A 21,295-nucleotide genomic window follows, 5' to 3' on the forward strand; every position below is an offset into this window, starting at 1 on the left:
CGCCACAATGTTGCCTTCGAGACGAACTTTTGAGGCCGACAAGCAGCAGCAGCAGCAGCAGCTGCAGCACCTCAACGGCCGCATGGCTCAGTACCTCACCAGGACGCAGCAACTGGAGCGAGAGAACGCGCGTCTCCTGGCCGAAATCCAGCAGCTCAGGCAGGCCCGGGTGGCGGAGCGGGAGCCGCGCTACAAGGCCGAAGTGCGCGAGCTGAGGCGGACGACGGAGCGGGTGGCGCTGGAGAAGTCCCGCGCCGAGATGGAGCGCCAGAGACTGTGCGGGGAGTTGGAGACGCTGCGCTCGCTGTGCGGCCAGCAGAGCGACGCCTGCCGGGACGTCGGCGGGGAGCTGCAGGGCCGCGAGAAGGAGCTCCGGACGGCCCGGCGCGACAACGCGTTGCTCCAGCGGCGTTTGGCCGAGCTTCAGCGGGAGTACGCCTTCTTGGAGGAGACGCACCGGCAGCAGATGGGGCAGCTCAGGCGCCAGGTGGACTCTCAGGTCAGGAGAAGGAAGTAGCTACACATGCTGCGTTACTTTATTCTAGTACATTCCCAGCTACTTGTAATGTGCATGCATTGTCCAGTCACTGCCGGTTCTGAACTCTTAAATAATATCCAGCATTCAAAAAAATCATAATTCGCTGCGGCGAGCTCTGATGGGACAAGCCGATATTCGTAACAACAACTTCAGTACTGTATTTATTTTTCTGACCACTTTTTTTTTTTTTTCTACATACAGATATCTGCACAGCAGCGCCTTGACTTGGGAGTTTCTTTTTTAATATTTATTTTTTAATTGAAGACTCAAACTTATCTGTATCACAGCCAGGGCCAGTTCGAGGAATGCATAATTGAGGGCCGGCAGAAAGTTGAAGGGGGCATCATGTAACAGCATATTTTAGTATTTACTATCATGATTTATTATGCCACGAACTTAGCAATTGATATACAGAATCTTTCACTACTTTGACATCATGTCAAACACTAATAACAGACTCAGTTATAGCAGATAATGGATATTATTAACAGGGCACTTGCACGTGGACTGGTGGGTTGCTGCTCACTTGTCAGCAAAGCACACAGGCAAAATTATGTTGCTATTATATTATATATGATTTTATTATCTGAATACACAACTATCTTCCACCAATTGGAAGGCTCCTTGATCCCGATGAGGACAAGTGAAATCCCATTAATACATTCCAGCCCTTTCCCCCCCCAAAACAAACAATAAGATTTTTTGTTACATTTTTAATCAAGAAAAATAACATTGCTTTATTGTAAAGTATATAAATCAAAATATAAAACATAATAAAAGAGACTGTAAAGAAATACACTGGTTTTATAAAGTGTAATTAAGCAGCACATATTCATTCATGTGCTTGTGTGCCTTTAAGGGGCGTGGCCTAGTGAGTGACGTCGGATCGCTTGACTGTTAGCATCTGCGCCATGCTCATTGCGATTATTTTAATTTTGTAATTGTATGTTCGACTTTCCCATTCAGTACATGGCGGAAAGTGCATCAGTGTTTTTGTTTTTGTTTGTTTGTTTGTTTGTGTTTTTTAAAAGATGAAGCTCACTTGTAAGTCAAGACGAGGTATGGCTCATACCTAAAAAAAGAAACCTCTTAAGTTGGGGCACTCGTAATTCAAAGTACCACTGTACTTTTCAGCTTTTTACAAAATAGGCTTACTACTTTTTTTCAAGCTCTACTGATGCCAACACAGCGTAATACAGATGTTTTGAATGAGAGGTAAGGTTAACCACAGTTGAGCTCTTGATTGAGATCTTTGGGGTTTTTTTAGATGGAAAAAAAGGGACAACAGTGACATGGAGGAATGTGAACCAGGGAGCATTAACGAGGATGACAAAGCAGATTCGGAGAAAGAAGCTAGACCCCATCCATGGCCTTATTTAAGAGAATCGTTTGACATTTCTGGCTCCAAGGATGATTTGTGGCGAATGTGTTGTTTCGTGCCAGCCTAAAAAAAAATTCTGCCAGTCAAAAATTGTCGGTCTAATCTAAAAAAATAATAATTTAAAAAAATGTACGAGTTAACTACTAAGGTATTTTTTCAATTATTATCATTACCTAATTTATTATTTTTTTGTTATTCAGTTCATAATGTTCGGAGTTATGGGGACATGTTATTTTGATAGCTTAAACTTCTAATCAATGCTAGATACCTCTTCAACAACAACATACGAAGGAACATTATTTATTTTTTTAGTATGGAAATTAGTAGTTCTATTTTTACCAGTCTTGTTTTACACCAGTATCTGTGCTTCTGAAGCGTGAGAACATTTGCCCTCTCTGTCCCAGGTGAACGCCCACGTGGTCACAGAGAGTTACCGCGGGGTGCCTGCGGCCTCCATGGAGGGGGTGCAGGAATACGCCCGTGGGATGTCCGAGGGCTGGATACAGACCTTCGAGATGTACCAGCAGAAGGTGGAGGAAATGGAGCGGGCCATCCAGGAGGACCAGGCCATGCTGGGCGACCTGCAGAGGGAGAAGATGATGCACATTTCCGAGTTGGACAAATTACGCACGGATGCAGAGAAACAAGGGCAGCTCCAAATGCGTCTGGAGGAGCAACTTCTACACATGCAGGAGAAGTTCAGTCGGGACATGGATGAATACCAAGTGAGGTCACTACGTTAGGTACACCTGTACAATCCTGTACAATGTAACGGAACTGAATACTGAACACAACGTGGAAACATTCCCCATGCATGGTGGAAAACAAATATGTGAATCCTTAGGCCCATGAGTTCACCATGAGCTAATCTGGAACCAGCCAACCTAGAGCTCAACCAATATGACAAGATTGGAGGTTAAGCTGCCCTGCCTGATAAAAAAACACACACCAGCAAACACAATTTGCTATTCTCAAGAAGCATCGCTCAATGTGAACAATGCCTTACGCAAAAAAGCTCTCAGAATACATAAAATAAAAGGCTTGTTAACATAAATGAAGCTGGAAAGGGTAAAAAAAAAAAAAAAAAAAAAGGATTTCTAAAAGTTAATTAGTCCACTGTAAAACAGATTTACTGTAAAGAGAGGGCTTCACATACTTTTTTTGCAAATGTATATATGTACAGTACATAAATGCATTTATATAACCTTTGCGTAGCTCTCAGAAGATTGTGCTAAATAAATAGCATGTATTGGTATACTGTTAATGTTTTTTTTTGTTTGTTTGTTTTTCGCTGGAACATTGAAAATATACTCAAAACTCCAGCCACTTTAAAATTAGATACTGTCTTTAAATGCAGTGACTTGAAGTTTCTGTTTGTCCTCACAGCTGATATAAACATGTAGCTTCATCATGGCGTGCAAACCCTGAAGGCTCGGCCAACTTGAGGGCGTGTCCCCTCGCTGGCCACTTAAGCCACTTAGCTGTGAGACTGAAAAATCCCTATTAGGTTAGGCTCTTAAAGATAAAGCCCCACAAGCAGGACAATCAAATGACCAAAAAAAAAAAAAAAGACAGAAAAGAAGTGAAAAACGATACATGGATATCTCCTTTATATTTTACGCCATCTCAAAGCTTGAGAGCAACATTTGAATAAGTTCAGTTCCGTTTGGTCGTGGCTGACGTATTTCTTTCTGGCAGCAGGAAAAATCAAATACATACAAAAAGCCAAAGGAAAAGCAACACACCTTGGCTCAATCCTGCAGTTAGTCCTTAGATTTAATATTTTATGTTGTTCTGTCCAGATTATTATCGACCAGCTGGAACGGGAGAGGAACGGCATGGCCGAGGCCATCGCGCAGAGGGTACAGGACCATCAGCATCTGCTGCGGGTCAAGATGGACATGGGCATGGAGGTGGCGGCTTATAGGTGACAAGCCCTCATAATGCAACTGTCGGGGAAGATAATATTTTGGGGTTACATGATGAAATAAAGTATTTTATCATATGTCAAACCCATGAAGGATCACTATATTAGTATTCATCCAATTCCCGTCAGTGTCTTTGCATGGACATTTGTTTTCTAGTGCATCCTCAACTGGATTTACATTGCAGGTCCAAGCGCCCATTTTCGATTTAATGCCTAATTCCGTTTTTTTTTCTTTTTTTGACTTTCTATTTCCATGCACATTTCAAGTGACACAATATCACATATGGTGTGTTGTCTCTGACGAAACACATGAAACAACCCGGATATGCAGACATCCAAATTCAAGTGTTAAGAATGAGCAGTGAAAAAATCCATTCATCCATTTTCTGAGCCGCTTCTCCTCACTAGGGTCGCGGGCGTGCCGGAGCCTATCCCAGCTATCATCGGGCAGGAGGCGGGGTACACCCTGAACTGGTTGCCAGCCAATCACAAGGCACATACATACAAACAAACAACCATTCACACTCACATTCACACCTACGGGCAATTTAGAGTCACCAATTCATGCATGTTTTTTTGGGATGTGGGAGTAAACCGGAGTGCCCGGAGAAAACCCACGCAGGCACGGGGAGAACATGCAAACTCCACACAGGTGGGGCCGGGGATTGAACCCCGGTCCTCAGAACTGTATCGGGGCTTACTACATTTTTTTCAAGCTCTACTGATGCCACACAGCGTAATACAGATCTTTAGAATGAGAGGTAAAGTTAACCACAGTTGAGCTCTTGATTGAGATCTTCTCATCCATCCAAATGGATGGATGGATGGATGTTTATTTATTTATTTAAATACTCTTTACGCTGCTATGATGCATATCCCAATTGTATCACTTGAAACATGCAATGTAGATCTGGCCCTAGTCTATCAGAAGGTGGAATAGGCCAAATGTTTTGGAGGTGGCACTGTCAAGAGTTAGCATTTGCATAGGAATTTAAAGGGAAGTATAGAGAGTCCCGCATTGTAGCTGTTATTTTTAGCTCAGTCTGTTGGGAAGCATTCTCAGGGAGAGCTTCTTTCTGTCATTTGCTCTTGGGGACTGGGATGATGGTGGAGTCTTTGAGGCAGGCCCAGGAATGAAGATTAAGAAGATTACAAAGTGGTATTAATTAGATTACAGCGATTGGATAGTTTTTTTTTTTTTTTCTGTAATAAGCATTGCCGTATATAGTCAGAGCTTGAGTACACAGTGTTTTCAAACCCTTTTTCGCGTTAGAAGTTCAAGATGGGAGACCTGGATGACGTACAACACCTTGTACGGTATTTATCTTTACTCGCTTATTTTCCTACAAGAAAAATTATGATCTGCGGAATTAAGTGGGTATGCAATTTTTGTTTGCTTTGTCTTGAAAAAGTATTGAGTGTTTCCTTCTTGGAATCACTGTTTATTGCTATTCTGAATCACCTATTTGGGGCCTTAATATGCCCCCCTAAACTCACTCAGTAGCACTCCCTGGAAAGTTTGGGGGAAAAAATGCCCCGAATAACAGTTTACCCCGATCAACACAAAATTGGTTGGACATAACAGCACGCATGAAAAAGTCTCAAGGACCCATGCCTGAAATTGAACAGGAAGTCAGCCACTTTTGGTTTGAACTAGCCATTTTGGGAGAATTTCAGGGTTCTTACTGAGAAACCCATAGTAGGGAATTCATCCAAATGAGCCAGAATTAGAAGAAGATATCCCAGACATGGATGCCACTACTTTGCAAAGGTTTTTTGCCTACGCCATTGAATGTGGGCAGATTTCAGGGATTTGCCATTAAAAAGGGTTGTATGTTGCGAGGGTTTGTTCATTGCTGCTTGTAGCTTTAACTATCGTTGTGTTTGTCTAGAGCGCTCTTGGAGGGTGAGCGAGTTGGGCTTCAAGACGCTCACAGAAGGATGAATGAACACCAGAGGGAACGGCTCATAGGTAAATGTCTGAACGTATTGTTGTAATTTCCCAATTACAACCCCAATTCGAATGAAGTTGGGACATTTTGTTAAACAAATAAAAACAGAATACAATGATTTGCAAATCATGTTCAGCCTATATTTAATTGAATACACTGTAAAGACAAGATATTTAATGTTCAAACTGATAAACTTGATTGTTTTTAGCAAATAATCATTAACTTTTAATGTTATGGCTGCAACACGTTCCAAAAAAGCTGGGAGAGGGTCATGTTTACCCCTGTGTTACCTCACCTTTTCTCTTAGCAACATTCAATAAACGTTTGGGAACTGAGGACACTAATTGTTGAAGCTTTGTAGGTGGAATTCTTTCCCATTCTTGCTTGATGTACAGCTTCAGCTGTTCAACAGTCCGGAGTCTCCGTTGTCGTATTTTACGCTTCATAACGCGCCACACATTTTCAATGGGAGACAGGTCTGGACTGCAGGCAGGCCAGTCTAGTATCCGCACTCTTTTACTACGAAGCCACGCTGTTGTAACACATGCAGAATGTGGTTTGGCATTGTCTTGCTGAAATAAGCAGGGGCGTCAATGAAAAAGACGTTGCTTGGATGGCAGCATATGTTTCTCCAAAACCTGTATGTACCTTTCAGCATTAATGGTGCCTTCACAGATGTGTAAGTTACCCATGCCATTGGCACTAACACAGCCCCATACCATCACAGATGCTGGCTTTTGAACTTTGCGTCCGTAACAGTCCGGATGGTTCTTTTCCTCTTTGGCCCGCAGGACACGACGTCCACAATTTCCAAAAACAATTTGAAAAGTGGACTCGTCGGACAACAGAACACTTTTCCACTTTGCATCAGTCCATCTTAGATGAGCTTGTGCCCAGAGAAGCCGGCGGCGTTTCTGGGTGTTGTTGATCAATGGCTTTTGCTTTGCATAGTAGAGTTTCAAGTTGCACTTACGGATGTAGCGCCGAACTGTATTTACTGACATTGGTTTTATGAAGTGTTCCGGAGCCCATGTGGTGATATCCTATACACATTGATGTCAGTTTTTGATGCAGTGCCGCCTGAGGGCTCGAAGGTCACGGGTATTCAATGTTGGTTTTCGGCCTTGCCGCTTACATGCAGTGATTTCTCCAGATTCTCTGAACCTTTTGATGATACATTGCTCAACTATCTCAGTCTTTTTTGCCACCTGTTCCAGTTTATAAATGAAAAGTTAATTATTATTTGCTAAAAACAATACAGTTTATCAGTTTGAACATTAAATAGCTTTGTAGTGTATTCAATTAAATATAGGTTGAACATGATTTGCAAATCATTGTATTCTGTTTTTATTTATGTTTAACACAACGTCCCAACTTCATTGGAATTGGGGTTGTATATACATTATGTATAGTTGTATATACATTAGGAATAAAAATAATTCATTAATTATCTCAGATATCAAGATACCTGGCCAACCCTACACTCCGAGAACTTCCACCGCAACCAGAAAGCGTATGGACATCAGGTTCACACCTTCAGTTTCTAACATGAGAAGATCTCCCGCAGCTTCCTCAGGGTCCAGTAGTCCCTCCAGGGCCATTCCAATTTCAGTTGCGAGCAGGGCTCAGCATCAGAGTCCAGTCTCCAGAAGGGACATGGTCTCATTCACCAAAGCCCGGGCCGCCACTTCTACCACTGTTCCCAAAGATAAAGAAGTAGTTGAGAGTGAGAGACAAAGCCCAAAGTTACAGAAAACTAAGACAATCAAACATGACTCGCAGGAAGAGACCCAAACCAGTTCCATCAAGTCCTCTGCTGCGACCACATCAGGTATAATGCTGTCACCACCCAGGAGGAACCTCAACACAAAACCAGAGATGGAAAGCAGCATGAAAGGAGAGGATGACCCAGCTATAGGAAAGCTACATGAAAGTGAGTCTAAGGATGAAGGCAAAAGCAAGTCCCTGACTGAGTCAAGTGAGAGAAAGGCTTTAAATAGTGTGTCTGTTGAGGAGATTATTGAAAAGGTGATAAAACCAGCTGGTTTGGAAGCCAAGGTTTGCTCCTCTGGAGAATCAAAGATTACCTATCATGTAGAGAAAACTGAACAGGGAGATGGCTCAATGAAAACACAAATTGTCTTGCAGTCTAAGGTGGAGGAGGAAGTGGACGTTTCAGAAGACTCCGCCCTGGATCAGCTGCTGAGCCAAGGGGTGAAGAAGGTCTCCCTGGAGGACATTGACGACACAGAGACAGGAAGCATGATCAGGAACCTTCTTAGTGGCCTGCAGGGCGAAGTGACTCTGCAGAATAAGTCTGTCAATGTGGAGATTATTGAGCAGCCGGTGGAGTCTTACGATGAAGAAGTTAATGAGAAGTCCAGATCTTATTTTAATGAATCCTCCACATATTTCCAAATTGAGGAGATGGAAGAAGACCAAGGTACTCAAGTTGAGAAGAGCGGTGATGATGCCATGAAAAGGTCCCATTGTGGATCTTTTCAGGTTCAGGAGGAGAGTGAGTCTTTATATTTCACCCAGGACCAAGAGCCCGCTGAGTATTTTGTCTCCACACCAGATGATAATCTCTCTGAACCTGAGGAGGGTTGCGGCATAACCTCATACGGTCATTATGGCATGGTGGACGACTTGTCCGATGAGAGGTATTATCAAGATGACAGACTTCCACAAACTGGAACCGTCCGTGAGGAAAACGAATACAGGTTTATGTCAGATCGGTCCTTTCTCAAAGAGAGCATTCCTGAGTGCATAATTGAAGAGGAGATCCGTGTTTCCCCCATAGTGCAGGAGTCAATGCTTGAGTTACTGCGAGAGGACTCATGCGAGCCCAAAGAGCAGCTGCGGGGAGCTTTGGAAAAATTACAAGACTCCGTGTCAGGCCCACTGAAGGCGGAGTTGGCTTTCTTCACTAAATTAAGCAGTGAAAATCCACAGAATGTGGCAGTCGACATCAAGAAAGTGCAGCAGTCGAGTGACAGCGGAACCACCACCATTGTTGCGGAGCTGAACGTCTCTCAAACACTGGAGGACTCTGGGCTGCTGGATGATGACAATTTATCGGAGGAGCAGATCATGGCTGCGCTGAGTTCTTCCAACTTGGGGAGTGCCTTGGAGGGAAGAGCTGGAGAAGGATACAGCTTCAGGATCTCAAAAGAACAGCATGTTGTGCTCAGCGAGGACTTGGACTTTGCGAGAGAAGGCGAGTCTTCGTCCCTTGTCAAACTGGGGCCGCCTGAGAGGTCGTTTGCCACAGCACAGGAGGCACACTGCAGCCATACTGACAGTAGCTCAGATCAAGAGTGAATGAAACAATGTCATGGGAAATTTAAAAGTCCTTAAGAATATTGATTTTTACCAAAGAATACATTGATTGCAACAGCAAGGTTAGATTCACTGCATAGTGTTAGTTTCAGACACTACAGCTCTTGAATGATAGTACCCTTGTAGGAATTTGACATCTGTCCATAGTTGCCACATGGAGCTATTTTATCAGTGGTCACAGTTCTAGGATAATCTCTTTTACAGTGTTTCAGGGATTATTTTTCAAATTTCAAATTGAGAACTCTATTGCTTTTAATGACAAAATGACCTGAGAAGTAGCTGAGATAAAAACATCAGATTGATAGATGTATGGTCAGCTCTCTTTGGAATTTTCATCCACGACTAATTTAGAAAAGATCCCTGTGGACATAATATGAGTGTTCAGTGGTCACTTTCCATACTGTCCTGATTTCTATCAACACTATTGATTTTCTGTGATCTTCCATCTTATATTGTCGATATACTGTTGCTAGGATCTTAACTGTAGATTTGATAATAAATACATAAAAAGTGAGGCAATTTATTCCCTCACTGCGGATCAGTGGGTGATTTGTGAGGACTATAAGCTACTGTCAATCAAAAAACATTTAGGGATATATTAGGTAAAAATTGACCACTTAATTGCTAGCAAACCAATAATTGGGTCCCTGGACTGCCTGCCCAAGTAAATACTTTGTGAGCTGCCTATTTCCCAAAATGTGTTTGTGAGCAAGCCCTTTCGTTTTGTGTGTTTGTGTATGTGTCCGCCACATTCACAGATCAGCACACTAATTGACAAGTTTAATTTGGCGGCCTGATTATGATGTGCTGCCTCGATGAGTGAAAATGCAAGTCATGGTTTTATCTTCTTTACTTTTAGACTCCCAGGTCAACAAGTAGCCACTCTCTGACTCTACGAAAGCCATTCACTTGTTGGCAGACCCCGCAATTGATTGACCCACGTGAGCAGTGCCAGGATAATTTTAGCGAGTCTAGTGATAAAGGGTGTAAAGTGTAATATAATAACATTACACTTTGATTGTGGTATTTTGAGAAAAGCATATCATAATCATGTTATTAAGACCCCTAAAATTGTCTTAAATTGTGAAAGAAATACTGTAATGCATAATATGGCTCCTTTAACACTGAACGCATGTGTTGTATATCACTGCACTGATAACTGTTACCACATAGATGAACGATACCTACTAATACAAATATTTTCCCAGAATGGTATTTTCTATTTTAGCTTTTTTTTTTTTTTTTTACAGTAGTTAAAAGTAATGGTGTATATTTCAGGTGATGGTTAAAAAAAAAAAAAAAAAAAGACACACACACAGCTGATTTGTGTCTGTATGCTTTTGGTTGTCACTATTTATGTCCTAACCCTTTTCTCTGCAGGTTTAATATGTTGGTTGTGCCATACACAGCACTCCGTCACTCAACTTTCACAGCGTTGTGTGCCAGGTTGTATGGGTTGTGTGGCAGTGGTGTGTGTGTGTGTGTTTGGGGGGGGGGTTACCTGTTGGGGGGGTTGTGAGGTGCTGTGTGTAGTATTTGCAGGTTTTTAGATTATATGCTTATATAGAGATGGATGGAACAGTTTTCCTTTGATTTATCTTCATCAAGAAATGTAACTAATTCAGAATGGGGGAAAAAAAGCCATTGAGTCATTAAGAAGAAATGGTGGTGGTGTCTGGACACTTCACTTGAAACTGTGCTATCTGTTCTCTGTTGGCTGGAAGGATCCTTACATAAGAGTGTGTGTGTTCATTACAGCTAACTATTTTTGTATCAGCTTAGCAGCACTGACAAGGTTCACAAGGTTTTGTTGTGTCATGTACATCCTGAAAGGTCAGGAAATGTTCAAGAAATTGAATATTTTGGGTTTGTTTGATGTTTTTAAATTGACAGATGCAGCATATTTTAACATGATTGTAATCAGTGCTTTAAAATGGGTTGTTTATATTATACAGGAGCTTCCGTTAATCAAAACAAAATATACATCAGAAGGATTCTTTATTGATGTCCTTCATACCATTTCAACATAAAGAAAATCCACATTTAAGGGCTGTTTAATGATCCCATTTTAACAACGCATGTCTCATGTTGACATAATGAACGTTCCTTTTGGTGATTAAGATCATTATTTACTTAATCCACATTTCCACTTAATAAAAAAATACTGTGGTATGTTTTCTGAGTGTTTGTGTGCATTTTTATTTTTACAGGTCACTTCAACCAATACGTTTTGACTTAACAAGTATTAACCAGAGAACTCAACGTACAATGGTATTTGTTGGTGTTGCCTATCTGGGTGGTCGCTTTGGTAACACGCTCTCAAGTGCTGTCCTTGTGTGTGTACCAAAAAAACCTAAACATTTTGCACGTTCAATAACAACAAGCCGTGGTTCACTGCCAAACTTCGCCAACTTTGCCAGGCTGGATCCATAGGCATCCGATGGGGTGGGATCCATGGGCATCCGATGGGTATCCAGGCGAATGCCCAGGCTTCGCCAGGATGCCCATCGGAGTGGGGACTGAGCCCTGTACAATCAGACCAGAAACCAGCTGACATAAGAAATCAACATTGTAGAGAAATTATGCAGAAAAGCTGGAAAACCATTTTGGTGCTAATGACTGCGTAAATTTGGCAAGGATCACAATCGCTAACCAACGACAAGCGATCATCTCACCTAGCGGAGAACAATAAAGGACTGGCTGACAACTTGAATACCTTCTACCACAGATTTGAAAAGGACACTTTCACACTCCACACCCACCCAGCCACATCACCAATGGCCACCATTACACCTGACTTCCCCTTCTGCATTTAAGTGAAAGTGTCTTTAAACAACAAAAGCTCAACAAAGCGGCAGGCCCGGACAGGGTGCCTCCTACATGAACGTCTGTGCAGACCAGCTTGCTCCAGTTGTTACGCAGATCTTCAATAGATCTTTGGAACTGTGTGAAGTCCCATCCTGCCTCAAACACTCCACCATCATCCCAGTCCCCAAGAAAACTGCAATTCCAGGACTAAATGACTACAGGCCTGTCACCCTGAGATCTGTGCTCATGAAGTCCTTTGAACGCCTCATGCTGGGCCACCTCAAGAGCCTCACAGGACCCCTGCTGGACCCCCAGCAGTTTTCTTACGGAGCAAACAGGTCTGTGGATGACGCAGTCAACATGGGACTGCACTTCATCCTGGAACACCTCACAAGGACCTACGCGAGGTTCTTGTTCGTGGACTTCAACTCTGCGTTCAACTCCTCTCCTCCAAGCTTCTCCAGCTCAGCTTCTTGCATGCCGTCTGCCAGTGGATCTACATTTTCCTGACGGGCTGGACACAGCAGGTGAGGCGGGGGGACACCACCTAAGCCACACGCACCATCACCACCGGGGGCCCCCCAGGCATGTGTCCTCTTTTCGCTGCTCTTCTCTCTACGCTCCAGCTACCAGAAAAATATTCCTTAGATGTCTTGTAACATACTTGGCCAATAAAGTTGATTCTGATATCGATACAAATTCTGCTGGTTTATGCCCTCAAAAGTCTTTGTTTATTTTAACCTTGTGCTGTGGTCTGCACAACAAACTGGGTCTCCAGGGCACTCAGATTAAAAATAAAACAAGTTAATAGCAACTGAGTGAAATGTGAGCATCGTGAGTCATATTCTGAAGGGAATAAACAGTTAAGAATATAGGAACGTACTAAACGTCCCATAAATAACCATTGTAGCACTTAAAATAACATTTGGTCAACAAGAGGAGCACTACGGGATTATAATGAACAGTCACCTTAAAATCACTAGATTATTTTTAGTGGAAAAAATGTGTATTGCGACAGGAAACGGACACAGCTAACTTTCCTTCTACACCAGGCAAACATTGTGTAGTCTGGATTGGTTCCATCTGGCCTCTCGGATGTTTGCCCCGTTGCTAGGGTTGATGTAATGGAAGGCCCTTTTTCGGCTGCACAACACGAGAAGAGGAGGGAAATGTCAGCATGTTTGTGTGTATTTAGACTCGTATCATTGTTCTTTTTGTGTGTATCGACTCTACAAAGTAGTTTTCTTAGTGTGCCCATCGTGAGATGTCGACAGGAGTGAAGGAGAGTTCAGGAAAATGTCCTTTATGTCAGTGTTCAAAAATGTCGCGTCAAGCAAGGCGATGAGAGAGTATGGCCTGTCATACTCGGGGCCACCTACTTGGATGCAATAACAAACCTCCATAGCAACGGGGTGCATTTACTCACTTGCGCATCCAGGCGTGCCGTTACTAGTGGAAAGTTTCTTTTGGGGAATTTCTCTACTTGTAAGAAACACAGATGCAGAAAAAAGTCATTATATAATCCCAAATGTGAACAAAGGAAAATCACTGAATCCAGCTGTTTGTCTTTAAGATAAAGAAACTTCTTGCCAAGGACGTCGTGTACAGTAATGGCTGACCACGCTAACTGGGGTCAACTTCCATTTAATGCACAGTCGTTAGCCTGTCACTTTCTAAAAGGGTGTTGTGCCATCTGTTTGGCTCTGTCCAGGTTGAGGAAACACAAAGTCACCCTGTGTGATATTTTACACCAGGGAGGGCTGTGTTGCCCACTGCAACCTTCTGAGATTAGTTTATGACTCTAATAGCAGCACTTTAGAAAGGTTGGTCAAAATAGCTTATCTCCATACCGCCATATGACGATGTATTTTAAATAGGCGGAGGTTGTCAGGGCAAGTGAGTCCTTCTCAGATAACCCAAAGAATCCTGTAATTATAGTTATACTGTATGATATAATATAATGATATATATCATATTATTATATGGGTCATTTTCATATAATTTGATCAATAAAACATGGCCCACTCGATTTCATTTTGAAAATCCATGAATTATACTGATATGAGTACTGTATTTGAATTATTGACAGTATTTATCCATCAAACGATTTTTAAGAAGGAAAAAAAATACTCAAAGGTAATAATTTTCAAACTTTTAATGCCAAAATGTCTTTACCGTTAGGTGTCCGAAATGAAGTTTCGTGATTTGCAAACATGTTTTCTGAAGATGCTAATTACATTTTTGCATATAGGATTTTTTTTTCTTATTGCTTAATTTGCTTTTTCCATGAAAACCATCCATCCATCCATTTTCTGAGCCGCTTCTCCTCACTAGGGTCGCGGGGCCATGAAAACTAACATAAATGCATCTTAGTGTCTTTGGAGTTCCTTTTTTTGGTGTGTGGTTCTTTTACGTGTCACACAAGCTGTCTTTACTGTTAATGCCAATAGCAAGAGCCTCATTCTGTTGTTGTAATACATAATAATAATAATAATAATATAATACTAATCTGTGCACTGAAGTGCCAGGATGAGGCAGCCATTTTGCATTCACACAATAGCAGACAGTTCAATACATTTTATTATTTCTTATATAAGAACGAATGTGTATGAATTTGTGAAAGTGTTTGAACTATTGCATGTCTTTATCGTTATTATGATTGTATAAAGACAAGAGTGTTATAGGTTTAATGAGTAGTTAGGATAATTTATGCACTTCTATCTGCAGAGTTTGAAGGGCAACACATAAAATGTGCAACTCAAATGATTTTTATAAAGCTGTTTAGATCTGTTTTATGCATGTTACTGTATCTTGAGAAGATCAGTACATTTGACATATCTGCTGACTGTGTTGCAGCTTGGCCCGAACACAATGGTTTCACATTTTCCAGCTTATTCTGTATCTTCTGAATGGATTCTGACAATGCGTAATAGTGAAGTTTTAGTAGTTTCTCGATGTGGTTTCATAGAACAGATCATACGTTTGACACTGGATTATATAATGGATCCAGATGTTTGTTTGGTTCCCATAACTACATGTAATTGAATTTAACATATAGGAAGACAGCAGAGAACTCCTAACGTACTACAGTATTTACACACAACAGTAAATAAAAATTAACGTCTTTTACTATTACTGAAAGATACTACTATTCCGTTACTCAACAACCTAGAGTTGGGTGTGATCATTTCAAGCGCTGTGATCATTTCAATGCTTGGTGGATAGTTCCTCAGTTTAGTCATTAGTGCTGTCATGTAGAAATGGTGAAATATCTTGTCTAAACCCATCAAATGTGGCGCATAATGTTTGAGGTCAAGTCTGCTTATTGTTCCAGGCTTTGTTGTTAACATTCCCCTCATTTGTGTGCACTGATTTTTTTTTTTTTTTTTTTTTTAGATTACATTAGACTGTAAGCCAAATTCTTACCTATCTGTTCACTAAGGTCAATGCATTCAATACAGTAAAGTATCCTACACCTTCTTTTGATACCTTGTTGTGCAAAAAAAAAAACAAATGTTTTGATGCATGACTGTATCGCCCCCTGGTAGTCAAACATCTAACTTCAGGTTTTAAGTGAAAGTCAGACTCAGTTTGTAATCATGTTACTTTTATATTTATGTTATTTAACCTTTATTTAACCAGATTTTAAAAAAAATACATTGAGATCAGGATCTCTTTCACAAGGGTGACCTGGCCAAGATGTCAGCAGTACATGTCATAAGAACAGTTACAAATGACAGTATAGAGTAAAACATACAACGTTTGAAGTGCAATGTTGTTTTGAAAATAACACAACAACAAGCATAAACATTAAAAACACAGGCACTTTTCAGTGGTCTCAAACTGGAAGTCCCTCAGCATAGAAGGAAAAACTCCAAATGGAATAAAATCAGTTACTTCATTTATGCCGCATTATAAGCACTACCCCTTTTAACCACACACAAATGACCCATAATTAAGATGCCATTGTAGTTAAAAAATAGTTTTGTTCGATAAATTTAACCTGTCTGTGGTGCGACGTGTAGGTTGTGGTGTAATATTCCTAAACCACCTCAAGATGTCAGTATAATACAAGTGTGACAGCCCTTTTTTTTTTTAAACTGTACTTGCTTGTTCCAACACTTGGTGCATTTTATGCAACTTATTGTTCCTGAATGGCCTGTGGCAATGTTTCCCAACTTTTATTGAGCCATGGCACATATTTTACATTATAAAAATCTCACAGCACGCCAAGAAAAAAACAATCACACAAACTACAGTGTGTGTGTGTGTGTGTGTATATCTATCTATCTATCTATCTATCTATCTATCTATATATAATATATATATATATATATATATATATATATATATATATATATATATAGAGAGAGAGAGAGAGAGAGAGAGAGAGAGAGAGAGAGAGAGAGAGAGAGAGAGAGAGAGAGAGAGAGAGATATCTATATATATATATATATTTATTTCCAGCACCATGCGACCCCAGGATAAGCGGTGTTGAAAATGGATGGATAGATGGATATATATACTGAAATAATGACGATCTTGTCTCAATTTACTCACCAATGTAGTGACTCAGTGAAATCTGCACCTGTTAAGTTCTTTAGTTAATTTTTATACCTGTCACTATATGTCACTGGCATATATAGATAAACAAATATATGTTATTTGTAAAAGATAAAAACAAAAAATACAATTCTGGACCAATTAAAGTGGCACGAAGCAGGCCCTAAAAATGGCATGTAAATTTGACACACTACAGAGAAGAGTAATGTTAACACCCTGCCAAATTTGAATGAATACAAAATTAATAAATCTCCAAGCATATAAAATCAGGTTTCAAAACGTGAATTACAGTATAAGGGCAAGCTCTCAGACGCTGTGGGTGTGTCAAATGGGTGCTCCAAATGCAATCAAACATACTGCGGGGGTGATAGCTTATACAATGCAAAATCACATTAGAAGGCTCAACTTCAGAATTGAATGGTTATTGTGGACTATAACCATAAAAATAAGCACACAAGTCAACGGCTATGACATAATATTATGTCACAGCCGAACACGGCACCTGACGACAGTGGGGCGGTAGGATGAAGCCCAGGTCGTTAGACAGTCGGCACTGCCCCATTCACCAGTACCAAGTTACCCTCAAAGCCATGTTGTCTCTGGTGAAAGTTTATAAAACTGTCGTAAAATGCGCACTGCAGAGACGCAGAGTGGTGTTTGATGTTTTTCGATTTCCTCATTTATTGGAGAGCTTGAATAAATGTCACCGAGCTGTTCTGCAAAATGAGGCATCCGGCGAAGACACGTTTTCGGGGTGTTGCCATCGTTAGCTTGCTAACTGCACGCCGGAGTGGTAAATGGGCCTTGTTATGGAGGCTAAGCACAGCTAACTCACAACTGAGCACAGCCAAACAACATGGCGTCACTTTGTACTTATATACTGTAGTGGGGGACGGAACTCGCGCTCGAAAGTACACAACTAAACAAACTAAACTAAACTCATGTTGTGATGTCACGGGGCTGTGTTTAGCCCCGCCCACAAAATCAGGAAAATCCAAACGGTGAAAAGATGTTTAAGCTATATCTCAACAATTCAGCATTATATTGTTGTAAGTCTTTGCATGTTTTCAGCAATAAAAAAGACATCTTCTGTAAACATGTACAGTACAAATAAGAATATCTCTAGACTCAACTAACTCTGAGATTGAATTGCATGTCCTATAAGTGAGGTTTGTTTTGCAATGTCTCCACTTTTGTAGCTGTGAAATTGAAGAGCAACGCTATAAGTAGCTTGAATGCTTCAGTGGTGTATTTAAAGCACATAAGTAGCCACATTCACAACATTCTGTGCTTTTACAAAGCATAAATTCTTCCTACTAGTCGGAAGAGGAAATGTACATAGCGTCAAACATCAATGCCAAATAAATAAGAAGTTATGTCTCTGCGGCTACTTTGAGAAATTGGACTCCGGAGACAGTTTTCGCAGTAAATTTATTCTATGTTAGACTAGCCGTGTGTCTGTCGCCACTTTCCAACTCGCCCCCATCACGCGCAAGGCCGCCTAAGATACCTGTAACTTCTTACGGCTCCTCGCCTGCGGTTGACTCTGGCAGGCCATGAGAGGAGCCGTTTATTTGTTTGTTTGTCCTGTGAGCTTTTGGCTGGCCGTTCAGGGCCGCTCTTGGCCCCGCTCCCTGCCGGGCCTTCTATTTCTGCAACCCAAGTGGCTGGTAATGAAGCTGCTCGGGTTGGCATGCGCCCTGGGCAAACGCAGGCCTGATCAGACCCCTTCTTCTTCTGCCTTGGCAGCCGCACACCTCTTTGCTCCCTCTGGCTTCCTAATTTAGTAACGGTCGGTAAAAATATGCGCTAACGAACAAGGTTTGGTATGTCAGGCTGGCGTCCAGAGACGAGGGGGGCGGAGGCGGGGAGGAAAACAGAGGGGTGGGTGGGGGTTCACAGCAGGCCCTCAGCGACACGGCTTAAAGTCTCAGACCTCTCAGACATTTGTGGATGTTTGGTGTGCACTCGTGGACAATCAGGGGATGTGTGGGGGAGGACGCTGATGGGTTAAAGGAAAGCACTTAACATTTCTCACACCGGCCAAAGTGAATACAGAGGCTTCCAATCACTCAACTGTTTTTCTCCAGTGAGACACGAACACACAGTGGAAATGTGAAGTGTTACAGACTGAACAAATGATTGAACGGCCAGGCTTCAGTGGTCCCTGTAAAGTGGGACTTCTCTAAAGCGGGGTATATACTAGGCCTTACACGATCAGGATTTTTGGGGCCGATCACCGATCAGAAAGTTAAAAAAAAACAAAAACAAGAACCGATCACAAGATAGAGCAAAGTGTCTATTTAAATAACCTGTTAATTTACTGTATATACATGTGTACTGTATACTGACTATCTTAAAGTATTCATTCTGTAGTCCAGTGATTCCAAACCATTTTTCCGTGGCACATTAGTCTGCCATGAGCAATCTTCAGGGGTGCCGTGGAAATTTTACTTAACTGCTCAAAACATTATTCATGTACAAGAAATAATGTATCTTTGTTCCCCTATTTATGCCAGTGAGGCATAGTGACAGACAGTACAAATAAATGCTCTTCTATTAGATGGCAGGAAGTACATACAGTAATTACTGTGTATCTACTTTTGGTGACATTTTTTGTTTGTTGGTGTGCCGAGAGATTTTCCAATTGTAAAATATGTGCCCTTAGCTCCATAATGGTGGAAATCACTGCTCTAGTGAGGTCATGTATTCTAATCAGTCAGGTCAAACCAACATTACAACATGACAAGAAATAATAATAACTTACTGTAGTTGAATTACTTCACACACACCAAAACTTTAGAGCATGATTCGACATAACGCCCGCATGTTTACGCACAACCATTAGTGCTAGCACTAGCTTGCGAGGCTACAGAACGTTTTGTTGCCCGCTTGCGAGCCGTACCGTACAACCCCAATTCCAGTGAAGTTGGGACGTTGTGTTAAAACATAAATAAAAACAGAATACTATGATTTGCAAATCATGTTCAACCTATATCTAATTGAATACACTACAAAGACAAGCTATTGAATGTTCAAACTGATACACCTTATTGTTTTTTAGCAAATAATCATTAACTTACAATTTTATGGCTGCAACGCATTCCAAAAAAACTGGGACAGGTGGCAAAAAAGACTGAGAAAGTTGAGGAATGCTCATCAAACATCTGTTTGGAACATTCCACAGGTGAACAGGCTAATTGGGAACAGGTGGGTGCCATGCTTGGAGCTTCCCTGAATTGCTCAGTCATTCACAAGCAGAGATGGGGCGAGGTTCACCTCTTTGTGAACAAGTGCGTGAGAAAATAGTCGAACAGTTTAAGGACAATGTTCCTCAACGTACAATTGCAAGGAATTTAGGGATTTCCTCATCTACGGTCCATCATATCATCAAAAGGTTCCGAGAATCTGGAGAAATCACTGCATGTAACCGGAAAGGCCGAAAACCAACATTGAATTCTTGGCTGCATAATGCTTTATTTATCTGAGACTGGTGATTATGATTTTCACTTTTCAGGGTATAACGTCACCTCATCGTCTTAAGGGTCTGATTTTTATTTATTTATTTATTTCAAACATTTTCTTGATTTTCTCTGTGTGTGTGTGTCTGTCTCTCTCTTACACAGTTGCAGTTGTTTCTTTTGGCTGTGCTTATAGCAACATTAACCCTATTTATGGTCATAAGTAACTGTAAAACATTCTTCTTTTGGGGTATGTCTCTCTATGTTTTATGCTGACATTTTGCGTAATGTCACTTACGATGATGTTTTGAACAGGATTTAGATAATAGTTTCCCCTGCTGAGGACGATTCCATTTCCAACCCATGTACATATGTTTTTTTTTTTTTCACAATCAAATCAGAAATATTACCGGAATGAAAGAGCACATGATAATTTAGCAGAGCATCTTGCCCTTGCATTTTTTGAAGACTTTGGCTAATTCTCTAAACTGTTCAGTCACAGTCACAGCCTGCATAACAACGGCATGTCGAGTGAAGCGCTGGTGTGAATAAGTCTCACTAGAGTTATCCTTTCACAAATTTATTATACATCTTGTGGTATTCACAAAAGGCTGTCTTGTATTTCCTTTTATTCGGTTTATTTTGCAACTCGCACACAGAGGTAACACAGCATCCCACTGTATATTAGAGGCTCACATGATAGTGGATTTGGATTCCCACTCCCAAAGAGATTGATCCCTTTGCCACCCAATCCCAAAACAAAATTTTACACAATCCCGCTGCAATCCTTTTCCCCCTCCCTTTTTTACTCCCAGTGAATCTCGCTCATTTTTTTTTTTCCTCTGTAAAAAATGTGCAGTACATGGCTCACACCACATGTCCGCCTCAGTCACTGTAATAAAAACATTGAATTACCGGAATAATCAAGAAACAAAACGTACCTTGATTAGCAAATGTATCCACTCATCAGAATATTCGAACATGGACACTGTCCAGAACTTTAGTTCAAACAAAAAGAACGATGTGACATTAAAGCAGCAAGCCTACTGTGTTATGTTGCTATGTAGGAACAACAAAGCATGTGGCATGTGTTTGTGTGTGACAGCTGTCCTTTATCCACATCGTCATACCAGAGTCAATGAATCATATTAATTCTATACGCATTTACGCATTCATGAAAAATATCTGAGAATGTTAATATATCACTGAACTTTTAAACGAAGCGAATGAACATCAATACAGAATCAACAACTGCAAAATCACCACTCGATTCCTCCTCTGACAGCCTGCAGAAGGGGGGGGGGGGGACGACGACGACGACTG

General features: G+C 41.2%; 1 protein-coding gene and 1 long non-coding RNA gene across 2 annotated transcripts in view; one reads left to right on the forward strand and one right to left on the reverse strand.

The window, feature by feature from the left end:
• The window catches only part of synm (synemin, intermediate filament protein), an 11,455-nt gene extending 138 nt beyond the window's left edge, over positions 1-11,317 (forward strand). Inside the window, exons 1-5 of the mRNA XM_061678276.1 lie at positions 1-499; positions 2,324-2,644; positions 3,722-3,846; positions 5,739-5,818; positions 7,255-11,317. The exon at positions 1-499 is cut by the window's left edge and continues 138 nt beyond it. Coding sequence (XP_061534260.1) covers positions 8-499; positions 2,324-2,644; positions 3,722-3,846; positions 5,739-5,818; positions 7,255-9,122 — 2,886 coding nt within the window. The 5' untranslated portion in view covers positions 1-7 and the 3' untranslated portion in view covers positions 9,123-11,317. The remainder of the gene's footprint in view (positions 500-2,323; positions 2,645-3,721; positions 3,847-5,738; positions 5,819-7,254) is intronic.
• The window catches only part of LOC133403351 (uncharacterized), a 27,910-nt gene extending 6,912 nt beyond the window's left edge, over positions 1-20,998 (reverse strand). Inside the window, exons 1-2 of the long non-coding RNA XR_009768649.1 lie at positions 20,914-20,998; positions 2,428-2,500 (exon numbers count right to left, since the gene is read on the reverse strand). This is a non-coding gene — a long non-coding RNA (uncharacterized LOC133403351). The remainder of the gene's footprint in view (positions 1-2,427; positions 2,501-20,913) is intronic.
• Positions 20,999-21,295: the final 297 nt, after the last annotated feature.

The sequence above is a fragment of the Phycodurus eques genome, chromosome 5 (assembly GCF_024500275.1).
Source record: "Phycodurus eques isolate BA_2022a chromosome 5, UOR_Pequ_1.1, whole genome shotgun sequence".
NCBI classification, from domain to species: Eukaryota; Metazoa; Chordata; class Actinopteri; order Syngnathiformes; family Syngnathidae; genus Phycodurus; species Phycodurus eques.